This window comes from Corvus cornix, chromosome 2, assembly GCF_000738735.6.
Source record: "Corvus cornix cornix isolate S_Up_H32 chromosome 2, ASM73873v5, whole genome shotgun sequence".
Classification (NCBI taxonomy): domain Eukaryota; kingdom Metazoa; phylum Chordata; class Aves; order Passeriformes; family Corvidae; genus Corvus; species Corvus cornix.
Window position 1 is genome coordinate 79,420,609 of NC_046333.1, and position 13,930 is coordinate 79,434,538.

Below are 13,930 nucleotides of genomic sequence, written 5' to 3' on the forward strand. Positions count from 1 at the left end.
CTGAACTACTCTGTGTTTGCAGATGAAAACTCCAAAGACAAAGCCACATCTTGCAGAATTGCCACCAATGGCCACCCTTCTTCATCAGAAGGGTAATGAAGTGTGGGAATATGTTACTTCAAGTCACTTGTGGAATTTCTGTCCTTGGGCTTTTTGAGACTCAACCTAGGAAAAGCTCTAGATTATCTGAGCTGTTGTTGGTGATACAGAAGGCTGGCCTCAAGGCCTCCCAGAGGTCCCTTCCAACATTTCTGTGACTTTGGATGATAGCAAATGCACTGTGCAGAACAGTGCCACGCACATTAAAAAGCAGAATTTGTTTCAGCCTTTGTGCATTCTATCTCTAAATAGGTTTCCTGGCAAACTATACAGCCTGAGAATAGCTGTCAGATGAGGAAAATATTGGCAATGGCTGTACTTGGAAAGAAAAAAGTGTAAGAGTTGTTTTGACCTCATCTTGGAGGGCTCAGCCAAGGTTTTCTGGAATAGAAGTTTGTTATCTTGGTGTAACTGAGGCTTGTTATTGATGGAAGAGGGATAATTGTGGCTTTCTTCCTGCTACTGGTGATCTTTTAGCCTTTTATTCTGCACTGGGAAGCACAAATGGTACCAGCTAATGTTTCTGAAAATAAACTTGAAGGAGCCTTTTCTGCTACAGATAGCTATGTAGTTAGAGACTACATGAAAGAGTGACTCACATCTAGAAAAATAATGGGTTAGGCCAGACTTTCAAGTACTGAGACATGGATCAGCATACTAGCATAAAGCAACTCAGTTTCTTCCTCAGCCTGGATGGCCTATACAAGAGACTTGTGGACTGCACTACCAATACATACTTCAGTGATGTTTAATGGCAGCCTTGAACTGATGGAGAACTGTGAAATTGTCCTGATGCTTATAAATAAATAAATAAAAATAAATAAATAAATGTTTCCTCTCTTGGTATGATACGAATCAAATCAGTGATGTATCTTAATGATTAAATATCTTAATGTGTCAATGATCTTAACATGGTTTCAAACAGATAGAGCGCATTGACAGATTCCTGGCCCCTGGAGGTCTGCGTCATCTGATGTTCTACTATCAGGATGTGGAGGTAATGGATACAGGTAAAGCAACTTAAATTCTCCTGCAACATGTTATAGTTGTGCTAAGCAAATGTGCAAGGAAAAAGAAATAGTCCACTACATTTTCTGGTTTTTCTTTAATTTTTCTTTTTCAAGTAATAGGGCAGTATCTACAACTGCATGATAGAGCCATATAAAAGGACCTTAAGCCTGAACCATTATTTAGAAGGAATAGAAAAACAAGTTAATGCATAGAAATGAAAGGCTTTTGATGCAAGAATGGCAAAACTAGATGAAATATTTCTTACTGTGCCATGAAGAGACTGAATGCTGCATATTTTCTGTGGATAGTTCCGTGAGGTGCCTCCAGGATACTGGGAGATGAGATACTCAGAGATGCACAAATAGTGATTGAACTGTTTGTGCAGAAAACTTTTCTTTGAAAAATAATCAACGGATCTTAATTGTCTCTTTTGTTTGAATCTGTAGAGTACTTTGGCCTTCCAGGAACAGGAATGAACTCTCATTTGACCAAGAAGAAGAAACTTAAAGTATTTGTGACGGAGGGAAAAGGAGTTGCTTTAACTGGTGTATGTGTTTTCTTCATTAGATCTAATTTTTCTAAACCCATCACAACTGAGAATATCTATCAGGTAAGTCAGTGACTGCTCATCTCTGTACAAAATCTTGTGTAAAATTCATTTTTACCATGGGGTATTTGCTCTCAGCATATAATTTGACAGCTCTTGACGTGGAGGAATGAATAAAAGGACACAGATGGATTAAATTAAACAGGACAAAAAGGGAGGGGAATGGAAAAACAGACATTATCTTGTGGCAGCAACTTGAAGTATATCATTGATATGAAAAAATGATGCTAAGGAAGAAAATTTAAGACGATCCATAATGACAATATGTCAAAATTAGTCAATACCTAAATACTAAGGTGTTAAATTTCAATAAAATCTAGAAAATTCATTAGTAAAACAAAAATTATTAAATACTTTATATTTATTATATACTTTTGTATATGTAAACTGTATATAACTAAGTTTTCACTGGCTAAAGACCCCTTGTATTGTGTCTCTTTTACAGGAAGTAAATTTTAGTATGATGGATATAGGTCGAGATGGCTTATTAAAAAGTGTTGAGCAGTTGATATCAGAAATCTTCATTCCAGCCTTGCAGACTATGGACCATGGCTGGATTGCACCTCAACAAGTTCCCAATATTAAGCAGGACTTCCTTCGTGCCCTTGAAGCATTTGTTAGTGTCCTATCAGGAACTCAGCAAAGTCTGTTGGAAAAGGTAGTATGTTCACATGGCAAATAGAAAGTGAGCCAGCTGTAGAATGTCTCTATCTCTGAAGCCTTTGAATTAACTGCTGTTGTAGATTACTCATAAACATTGCTTTTGTTAAACTGGAGAATAACCCATCACTTCTGTTTGCTGTCATCAGTACCTTGTTATACTTTATTCTGTGGTTTTAACAATTCTGTACGTGCTTCTGTTCTTGTTTATTCTGGGGCAGTTCTTTAGACCTATCAACTTCTTGACACTCCAATGGCTTTGGTCACTCTTAAATATTGAATTTTTAATGTTGACAGACTGTTGCTTTAACTATTTGTTTCTACTCAGCTTTTGTGAAAGAAAGGGCACAGCTGCCTGGCTGGTGAATCCTCCAGATTCTGGAGTTCAGTTCTGGCTCAAACCAGTTTAATTTAGTCTGAGCTGGGGATAGGAAGTGAGATACCCCACGTAGGGCAAACAGTTAGTCTATAGAGTTCCTAGATTATTTGTCATGAACATTCAGCATTTCTTTGGTTTTTTTTCACTTGTGTTTTAGGTCAGCCTGAAGAAATGTGAAACATATGACCTAAAAACTCTAAGAGGACCTTCTGATTACTTGATGGCTGCTAACAGCATAGATGCTCTTGAAAAAATAGAAGTCTGCATTAAAGAATGGACCAAACAAATTGAACAGGTGATCCATGGGACAAATACGAAATATGACATCTGCACCTTGGGAGATGAGTTTAATCCTGTTGGTGTTATATCTACCTTTCTATAAATTTAGATGAGTTCAATCTCTTTATTTTAAAGTACTGTTGGTATGTTTTTTGTGCTTTTGCTTCTCAATGCGAATATTATTGAGAGTTTTTTCTATCCACTAGTAAATATAGGATACATAGTTTGAGAAGATTAGTCCTCTGTCTTTGATAATCATCTCTTGTTAAAGTACAAAACAGTTAGTGGTTCCCAGTGGATTTAAAGAAAACAAAAAGAGCACAGTGAGTGAACACTATTCTCAGTACACATTTGTACTTTGAAACATGCTTTGCAGGTTATTTGCAGAAAATGTAACTGTCTGTAACAGTGCTCACGGAACAGAAGGAACAGTATCTCTTCTTTAACTTCGAAATAAAAGGACCAAGCAATCTCATGAGGTGGAGGCTAAGTTAGGTAATTTATCAGGAGAGGTTAATACCAGGTGTTAAATGTAGAATTAATCCATGCTATCTCTGCAGATATTAACACCACTCACTAATATTACTGTATGATGAAAGGTTCTTGCAGAAAACGACCAGTTGAGAAAAGAAGCAGATGACCTTGGACCACGAGTAGAGCTTGACTACTGGAAAAATAAATTGTCAAAATTCTACTCTCTTATGGAGCAGCTGAAGAGCCCAGATGTGAAGGCAGTGCTAGGAGTACTCACTGCTGCCAAATCCAAACTGCTGAAGGTTTTTATTTTAAATTATGACGGATACAAAGAATAGAAATGCTCTTTATATCCAAGCTCATTTTGATAATGTATGTAACAGTGCTGGTGGGGAAAACATTGAAAAATTTTTGGCTTTTGTTTTCTTTTTCCTTCTCTATTCCTTAGCTTGAGTAGATAAAGTTTTAATCTAGTTCAATTTATTGAAAAAGACTGGGAATCCCCTCAGTCTAAAGGCTAACAATGTACTGCATCCACATGGCTCAAGAGAAATAAATACTTAAAAATATTTGAAAAGTTGATTATTAAATCAGAATATTGAATAATGAACTGGATATTTAATGACAAAAAAACCCAATCCCCCCATGTTTTAGGCCTCCTCTTTATGTTGTTACAGTGCCTGTCAAAATTGTTTGTGGGATCATAACTTCTTACATTGGCATAACAAATTTAAAGTCCCGTCACCAACAGAAAAATAATTAAATTAAACAAAAAATCTTGTCTCATCTAAATGAGATGTGGACAAAATACATAGTTATATATCCATCATTCATATATTTTAGAGCAGCTTGACTGGACACTACCACTGGCTGTTGAGCTGAGTGGTCTAAACTAACTGTACGTTCACAGTCAAGTTACTGAAACAACACAAGGACCTCATCTTGGGTGAACACATACAATTCCGAAGTAACAGATCTGTGCTTTCAAATATGTTTAGAAGCTAATGACCAACCAGAATGATTTCAAAACATTTTTTTCTGAAATGCATGGTTTTATTTGTTTTTTCAACCTTCTGCTCTTAGAAGTGGCGAGCATTGGATATTCGCATCACAGACGCAGCAAATGAAGCTAAAGATAATGTGAAGTATCTATATTCTCTGGAAAAACATTATGATCCATTATACAATAATGATCCCGTAAGCAAAACTTTCATATTCTTAACATAAATGTCTTGAGACAAGCAACATGAATATATTCTCTAGGATTGGTTTGGAAATGAAATAGAGAAAAATTTACATATGGAACTCCAGTTTGAGATTTTGTGCAGTTGTGGTAAAAGTGGCTTAATGGGAATCTGGCTACAGAATAAAGTACTTGTTATTTTCATACCATGGTATCTGTAAAGCTTTTGATATGATGAAGAAACTGGATTCTATGCTATGGGAGAAAGTAAATTCCTTATAATAAAAAAAAAAAAGGATAAAAGGAAGAAAAAAGAAGTAAACCTAGTGCTATGCTAAAGACAAAATTTGATCTTTTGTCTTTTTGTTGGTGGCCAGGTCATGGTTAGACTAACATTTACAGGGCAATTTTCAGCTTCTTGGGTTGGGAAAGGATAAATAGGATTATGTAAATATTAAGACATAATTCTAAATCACCTGCTCATACCGTAGTATGAGAATGCATAGGATGATGCAAGCATAACAAGTAATAAACAAAACCAGCCACCCCAAAGTACAGGATTGGATGAAAGAGTCTCCTTCTCCCATTATCTGCTAAAATAGGTGGCAAATCATTGCTTTTATTAAAACTGGTTTTGCAACTGACTGTATGTGTCTTGCTAGTCAAAGAAATATGACTAGTAGCCACGAAGACTCAAAACTTTGACCCATCCTAGCTTCCTCTCTCTCCCCTGAAATTTTTCCTAAAACCAAATTGCTTCCAAACAGTGCTCTGGGCAACCATGTTTGTTTGCGTTTACTGGGTGATATTAGAACAGTGTGTTCTTTCAGTGTTTCCAGTCTGCTATTTGAGTTTCTCTATTGAAAGGTTGGCATGATACCCATAAAACCAGAGTAAAAGTGACTATGCTTGCTACTGGCACTGTGCAGAGTCTGTTGAACTGGCCTGCTTTGTGCTTCCAATGAGGGTTTTCACCAACAAGAAAGTGGTCCCCGCTTTGGATGTCTAGTTTTGCAATGGTGTAGCACTTGGGATGAAAGCCATAGAGGCATGGAGTGTACAGCCTTTCCCTTATTGATATTTACCTGTACAGTTTTGAGAATGAGTTTGTCAACAGAGTAAAACTGTTATTGCTTTGGAAATTTGGATGTGACGAAGAGCTGTCTGCAAAATCTTTGCCTGATCTGGATTGAAGGACTACAATGCTTTTGAAATTATACTTTTCTTAAAAGTATTTAGTAAAAGGCATTTCTCTTGTACACAAAACTTACTGAAGACCATGGGGGTGCAGAGAATTAAAATGGTGTGATGGTGTGACCTTGGCTATGCATCAAGCATTCTCTCAACCCCCATCCTCAACAGGATGAGATGAGAATATAGTATGAAAAAGCTGATGTATCTTTTCAAGACAGGAACACCACTTATTTTAATCATGGGCAAAACAGACTTAACTTGGGGAAAAATGTCTTTATTGACAGTGAAAATACATTTGGGTAGTGACAAACAAAATTAGAAATTAAGACCACATCTCTGCACCACCAGGCTCAGTTTCACCCCTCCAATCTCACTTCCTCTTCCTCCTCTCTCCAAGTGGTGAAGGGGTTCTCTTTACATGCAAGCTTACATCAGGTTTAGCAACTGAGCATATAAACATACTATTTGTGAAAAAAATAGTTCTTTTGAAGAGGCCTTTGCTTCTACCAAATGTCACTTACTGATCTGAATTCTTCCAGCCAAGACTCTAGTGAAATTTTTTCCCCAAAATTAAATTGTAGAGCTTGGGGAATGATGTAGGACAGGCAGCTCTGCAGGAGAGGCCCAGGTAGACAGGGACAAAACCATTCTGAAGACCATGTTCATAATTCTCCTGCATTCACTACTTAGGTGTTGTGCTAATGTGTGGTAACAGAGGTACAGAGCAGAGTTCAGACTGTGTGTTTCTTTCTAGGTATCCATGCTGGATGCTATTCCAGGACTCATAAATGCAATTAAAATGATTCAGAGTATCTCTCAGTATTACAACACTTCTGAAAAAATCTCCTCACTCTTTGTGAAGGTTGGTACTCAGTGGGAAAGGAAATCTTCCCAGATTGTTTTCTGTGTTGTTCTTGAGTACAAGAGAAAACACAAAGGAACCAAGCAATCGGAGAGGCAGCACTTCAGTCACTTTAATTCTGCTTTTTGAATGTATAGAGAATTGGAAAGAGTGATAAACTACTTCAAATTTAGGACTTATTTTACTGCCTGTTATTTGGAGTTGTAGGAATATTTTCAGACTTAAATCTCACCCCTCATGTCAATAGAGTAACTTTTCTTTACGAGTTTTGCCTGTTATGAATGGGGTTTTTTGTACCTTAAATTCATATTGCCCTTAAACCTCCATGTTTGTATAAAGAAGGAAATGGAGCTGGCAGGACAACCTATTTTTTAATATATGTACTCTTGTGGGCTCTAGAGTTTATCTTTGCCTTCAGAAGAGACAAAGTCTTATGACTTTGGTTGTAAGATGCTATTTCAAGGCTGGTACAAGATGTGTGGGTTTAGGATGAGCATAGTTAATCAACAACATTTTTGTTATGTCATGTTCTGGAGGCTGGCTGTTGCAAGGAGGACAGGCTGTCGATGTGGCTGGTATTTGGTATTGCTATTTTTCAGGCTTTAGGCTAGTGGAGTCAGAGGAGTGGGATGAGACTGAGGGAATGGCAAGACCTGCTTCGTCTTGAAATGCTGTTTTATTCACAAAGTTAAAACTGCTTTTAGGTGACCAATCAGATGATCACGGCATGTAAATCTTACATTGCAAACAATGGCACAGCCACCATCTGGAATCAACCGCAGGAGAGAATTATGGAAAAGCTGCAAGCAGCTATTAGACTTAAACAGGTAGGTGGGGAGAATGTATGGAAAACAGATTATAAGGTGATATTTAGGAGGGCAGGAACAGGAAAACTTTATTTTATATGAGAAAGCAATATTATAGTGAAGAGAAATGAAGCAACAGAAAAATATCCTTTGGAACTGGAATGCTTGTATTAGAGCTAACAAGGAATTAGCTAACAACAGACAACAAGTCTGTTGTCTGTTGATCTTCTGGAAACAGAATTTTGTTGCTTAGTCAATCTTAACTATGCTTATAAGAAAATTGCTTGGATTTTCATGCCTGTGTTTCTCTAGGTAGTTTCTTCTCACATGATGTGGAGGGATATGCAATAAAAATTAAAAGAAGGAGAGTTACTGAACTGGATATATTTCAAAGGTGTGTGGCCAAGCTATATATTTAGAAAGGACAACTTTGTGAACTCAGAAAAATTCAGTTGTTCAGTTTGCCTAGACTTGTTAGGAAGATAGCCCTTTTTTTGTGAATACACTTCCATTAAAAGTTTTTAATTTCATTTTTATTTTTCCCCTTTTTTCCCCCCCTTAAAGCATAGCCTTATAGATAATTTATCTTAGAAGGCTTCTCAGCAGGTATCTTGTTCAGCCTTCTGCTCAAAGCCAAAGCAGGGGCAGCTAAGAGATCAAAATTGGTTTTCCAATCCTTTTCCAGTCCTGTCTTGAAGTTCTTTATGGATGGACACATTGCACAGCCGTTTTGGGCAGCCTCTTTCACTGTTGAACTGTCCTTGGGATGAAAGATTCTCTCCTTACATTCAGTCAGAACCTCATCCATTTCAATTTTTGTCCTTTTCCTCTTGGCTTCTGTCCATGTGTTACTGTAAAGAAGAGCCTGACTGTGTCTTTTGTAACCTCTCTGTACATATGGGGAGCTTCATATAGGCTTTGTCCATTATTTTTTTTTTTCATTCCTAATATGTGCATGGAAGACTAGAGCTTTATCCTAACACCCCATGAAGCAACAAATCTTGCTTAGTTCTAGGACAAATTAGTGCAAATTTGTGTGACATCTTACCATCAGCAATGAGTACTAAATTTGTATTTTTCTATAAAGATACAACAAATTGTCCAGTTGCTGCATGAAAATATGTTGAAAGATTAGGTTTTTATTTGAGTCTTATTAGTTCCAGAAGCATTCAGAAATTCAATAGATTAACACAATTTGAATCACTAACAACTTCAGAAAATCTGAATGCCAAGCAGAGTTAGGAAAATCTGGACCCTTTGTATTGATATCTCCAAGTGGGGTTATTCATACATAAATGTGATAAGGAGAATGAACATTTTATTATAAGGAAAACTACTATTGAAAGAAACCATTTAAAGCAAATCTGTTGATTATGTATTCTGACTTTAGGAAGAATTTAGCATGTTTGGAGTAAGGTTTGTTCCCAGTTATGAATGCAGAATGAAAAGTGGAAGCTGCTATGGAGCAGCATTAAAACTTCAGAAAGGGTTTTGTTCTTGAAAGTGATTTTTGAACTGTGATTACTCAGTAAATCTGCTCAGCATGTAAACATTTTCAGTCTCTGGAAACTGAAATCTGGGTTGTCATCTTGGTTATTCAGTAAACACATCAAGCCCTGCTATGAAATGGAGGGAATAGAATTTCCCGCTAGCTAAGTATATGTACAAATACATATATGTGCAGTTCAGTCATTTGATAAAGTATGTAAGCCTTTATGTAATGGTGTGCTGGATTAGTTTTCAGAGGCAAATTCTGTTACTCTTTTATAGTGTTCATGATTGTTTATTAATGAAACTTCTACTTGTTATCAGGTTAGGATAATACCTGTCTGTAAATTTTGTTCTAGCTAAAGACAGTGCTTCCTGTTATATGCTTGACATTCTTTTAAATGCTTTGTTTTAAGGAGTATCAAAATTGCTTCCACAAGATAAAAGAGAATTTGAAACAAAATCCAGCTGAAAGACAATTTGATTTTAGTGAGATGTATATATTCGGAAAATTTGAAGCCTTTCATCGTCGTCTGGTAAAGATAATAGATGTTTTCAATACTATGAAAACCTACTCAATTCTACAGGAATCTAAGATAGAGGGATTGGAAGGAATGATCACAAAATATCAGGTACCATTAGATTTTGTATATTGTGTCAGTCTAACTTGAACCTTAAAAAGAAAACTGTGACAATCAGAGAAGTGTTTATTGAGAGAAAAATTAACTCTTTAATTGTGCTAAAATTACTGGATGATAGCAATCTAATTATGTAATTACTAGGGAAATGAGCAGACAAGATGAAAGAAAAGGTGTAAGTGGACATGTGAAAGAAGTATGCTAAAATCAAAGGTGGTTGAAAATAGCAACAAAGTGCGGGGGCTCTGTAACAGGAGTAATAGGAGCATGGTTTTGTGCTATGATCAGAAGGAAAAGTGAGAAGCGCTACGTTTCTGTCTCTACAAATGTTGGGCTAGCTAGGAGTGTCCCTTTGCTTGTTAGTATTACTATGCAGTTTTCTTCCCTGATTTTTTAAAGAGAAGTGTGGCTTGAACAACAAGATAGAGTTCTAAGAATATAAATATGTTAAACCACGTTCTTCTCCTTCATTCTTTCTCAGATAGCTTTCTTTTCTACCAAGTGGAGTCTTCCCTCCTTTTACTGAGCCTGAATTAGCTTACTTTTTGTGTAACTTTATTAGTGCAGTATCATAACTACGACACTTGTAAATATTAAAATAAATCAGAAGTATTCAATGTGTTGACTTTGTAGACAGCTTTTTGAGATCACATATGATATAGTGGCTGTACAGGCAAATACGGTATTTTGGTTTGCTTTACTCTGTACTTTGCCTTTTTGTTATGGTCAGGAGTCACTAAGTTTGCTTTAGTGAAATAATTATAGTGTAAAATGTGAGCATTCCATGGTCCTTCCTGGTTCGATTTATTCCCTCTGCAGTCCGGGGTTTTGATTCCTTGAATACATCCTTCACAGTAGCCAGTTTTCTGCTTTGTTCTATTTGATAGTCTTCTGAGAGTTAGCCAGTTAGTACAGCTGGAAGGATAGCTTGGTCTGAGACTCTTCCATGTAGGCAGGACAGGTGTGGACTGCTCTAAATTTTGCTTCCAAGAGCTGGTCTCCAAAGCTGTGCCACCAGGTTGCTGAGAATTTTCAGATCATGCAATGACAGTACTATTTTGGTAGGCTGGCACACAAGGACATTTGTGTTTGGGGCATTTGTGTTGGGAAATCTGTCTGTGACAATTAGTCCAGGCTATGATGCAAACTCTATACAGATACACCTCATTATCCATTGCAGCACCCAAATCCTTAAACAGAATTTTGTGTGAGACCCAGCTACTGTAAAGTCAATTGCATTTGGGATAAGGAATGCTTAGGTAAAAAATGCTACATGGAAGTTTCTGGACAGTTTGTATAAAGGGTAGAAAAGTGATCTCACTTCTTTCTAACAGTGACAAAACTGAGGTACTGAAGTATTTGATATGGACTATAGCTATAGTTAGTTATGTGACTGATTATATGTCTTGAAAAATTTTGCAATAGGAATTTACTATTTTGCTGTTCTTTATGCTTTAACACTTAGTCCCTATCTTGGATTTGCTTGTTGTTAGAGGAAAAGATGGAATTTTTATTTACAGCAATGCAACGAAACTGAATTTCAGTTGACTTATGATAAAATGATGGAAGTCAGCTGAGCTGAAAATATGCTGAGTTTCACAGTTACACTGTGGCAAACTACTGGGATGTTGAACAGTAGTTTATCATTAGAAATCCTTTATCTGTGTGTACAGCTCAAGGGAGATGCTGATTAAGATATACTTTCATGTGTGTGGACAGCAGATGTGTAAGAGAAGCCAGGAATACTAAGTTGTGGGCTGGTGATGTGCTGCATTTTACTGTGCCTTTTGAATAGTCTGTTTACACATGGAATCAGTTGTTTAAAGGACACGGGAATAATAATGTGAAAATATTTTTCTATGTTGAACTTTAAGTTTTGAATAGAAATGAACATCTGCATGACAGAAAGTCTAATGAGTAACAAATGTCCTTGATGAAAAGCAAGAGTCTGAATTTTCTCTCAGTTCTAATTGACTTCAAACAGAAATAAATAATATAAATGAAATTCGAATGGACATTACACCAACTAAATTCCTGCAAATATTTTATTTAAGTGGTTTACTTATATTGCTCAGCAAGTACTGGGAACTAATAGCAAAGGTAAAATGTGAATGTGAACAGCCTGTTGTGCTAAATATTTGGTGTGATAGGTCTTTTTGATAAGACATTTTTTGGTAATAGTTTTCGTTTTCTGTGAAACTGTTTAGAGCATTGTTGACAACATGAAGAATAAGGATTATGATTTCTTGGAACAACGGAGAACTGATTTTGACCAAGACTATGAAGAGTTTTGCAGAGGCATAAATGATCTTCATGTAGGTTTTATGATACAAACAAGAATTTAATTTACTGATGAATCCTTATTATCCTCTCTGAGTTACCACCAAAAAAATTATGCAAATCTCAAAATTTGTTCCTGAAATTGAAAAATTATTCCAACATATTTCCACTTTAAAGCATCCATTTACTATCTTTCAGACCAGTTTCATGGAATAGGCCATTGAGGGCCTCCAACAAAAGGATTTTTCATTACTGTATTCTAGCAAGAAAAACACAAAAATGAGTGAATTCATTGAGTGAATGGGAGAGTAGTACAAATAAGTCAGATAATTAACTTTCCCATAGTTCTGAAATCACAAGCTGGTGAAAGGAAAGGGTATCTGCAGAAGAAAAAAAATTATAATAAATGCTTGTCTTGCTTTGGCTGCCAAAGAGGTAAGCAAGCATTCTTTGAGGCCTCTCAGCATGGTGAAATATCGGAGGGTACAGAAGATTTTGTTGGTTGCACAGCTACAGGGGGATCTTGGAAAGAAAATGCCTTGAAAGTTGGCTGTGTTTTGTTTAATTATTGTGGGAAGGAAGAAAGGGAAAAATAATACTTATTGAGATAAGTTTCACATAAATTATCTTCTAATATATTGCATGATAAATACTGTCAAATAATACCTGGCATATTTGAGTTGTGTTCCTTATAGACTTCTCTGATGTAGAATTATTTACTCTTCTTCAGGATCAATTAAGGAGTTTCATGGACATCACCTTTGAAAGTATTATGAACACTGAAAGGGCACTGAGTATGTTGCAGAAATTTGAAAGGTAGTATGTCCTATTTAGATTGCTAAAGCTCTGCCAGGCAATGGAAACAAGACATTGAGGCTGGTGAAAAGGGCAGTGGGCAGTGAGGGGGGAGGAGAGCAGGAGGCATTTTCTTAAATACGAGCAAAACCAACTCAACCTCTTCACACTCAACTGTTCAGCCCTGTTAAGGGTTGTCTTCTCAGTAGCTTGAATGAATGAAAGCCATATTTTTTTGTATCAGAAAATGCACAAAATAAGTGGACTTCAAATTTCATCTTTTGAAATCAGCATAAGTACAGGAATACTTTGTCTGTTACCATATTTGCCTTAGCTTTGTGCTTGAACAATGACATTAATTTTTTACCACAATGCAGTTCGAAGAGAGTAAAATTCTTTTATTAAGAAACAGTGAAATTTGTCTTTATAAATTAACATTGTTCCAAAACAGCCTCATTCTTTATTGTCAGTAGTCGTATTATAATCTGTTTAAGAGAATAGACAGCTAGTGGTGAATCAGTTACAGTTTGCTGCACATAATTTCAGCCCAGTGTTTGAAAACAGTGACAAAACAGAAAATGTGTAGGCTTACTTGGAAACTTTTATCATCTGGTCTAAATCTTGGTTGCTTGGAATCAGGTTGTGACAGCATTTGTTCAAGCTGAAAACTCTACTGCTAAAGTAGTTATTTTCTAAAGCATGCAAGGGAATCTGGAATGACTGTATTTTCCAGCAATGCAACAGAGGGATTTCAGAAGTGTTGAAGGAATTTTTTCATGATTATTATTTTTCTAAGCAGATTGCAAATCCCGAACCTTGGCATTGATGAAAAGTATCAGAAAGTATTTCAAAACTATGGACATGACATAGAAACCGTCTCTAAGATCTACACTAGGCACAAGAAGGACCCTCCACTGGCTCGTAATCTGCCTCCAGTAGCTGGTAAGATCTTGTGGGCACGCCACCTATTCCATAGGATCAAGGAGCCCATGGAGACTTTCCAGAGACACCCGACAGTTCTGCAAACACCAGACGGCAAGCGCATAATCCACAACTACAACAAAGTAGCAAAAGTTCTTATGAAATTTGAGGTGATCTACCACAGGGAATGGCTTCATCAGGTAAACCAGCTGATTTTGACTAAGATATTCCTTAAAGAAAAAATTTAAAAACTG

At 36.5% G+C, this 13,930-nt stretch overlaps 1 protein-coding gene across 1 annotated transcript in view; it reads left to right on the forward strand.

Moving 5' to 3' along the window:
• The window catches only part of DNAH5 (dynein axonemal heavy chain 5), a 114,113-nt gene that overhangs the window by 5,349 nt on the left and 94,834 nt on the right, over nt 1–13,930 (forward strand). The window contains exons 3-14 of the mRNA XM_010400197.4: nt 1,025–1,109; nt 1,557–1,720; nt 2,163–2,375; nt 2,914–3,051; nt 3,635–3,811; nt 4,593–4,706; nt 6,641–6,748; nt 7,453–7,575; nt 9,459–9,674; nt 11,888–11,995; nt 12,691–12,776; nt 13,555–13,876. Of these exons, the coding sequence (XP_010398499.4) occupies nt 1,025–1,109; nt 1,557–1,720; nt 2,163–2,375; nt 2,914–3,051; nt 3,635–3,811; nt 4,593–4,706; nt 6,641–6,748; nt 7,453–7,575; nt 9,459–9,674; nt 11,888–11,995; nt 12,691–12,776; nt 13,555–13,876 (1,854 nt within the window). The remainder of the gene's footprint in view (nt 1–1,024; nt 1,110–1,556; nt 1,721–2,162; nt 2,376–2,913; nt 3,052–3,634; nt 3,812–4,592; nt 4,707–6,640; nt 6,749–7,452; nt 7,576–9,458; nt 9,675–11,887; nt 11,996–12,690; nt 12,777–13,554; nt 13,877–13,930) is intronic.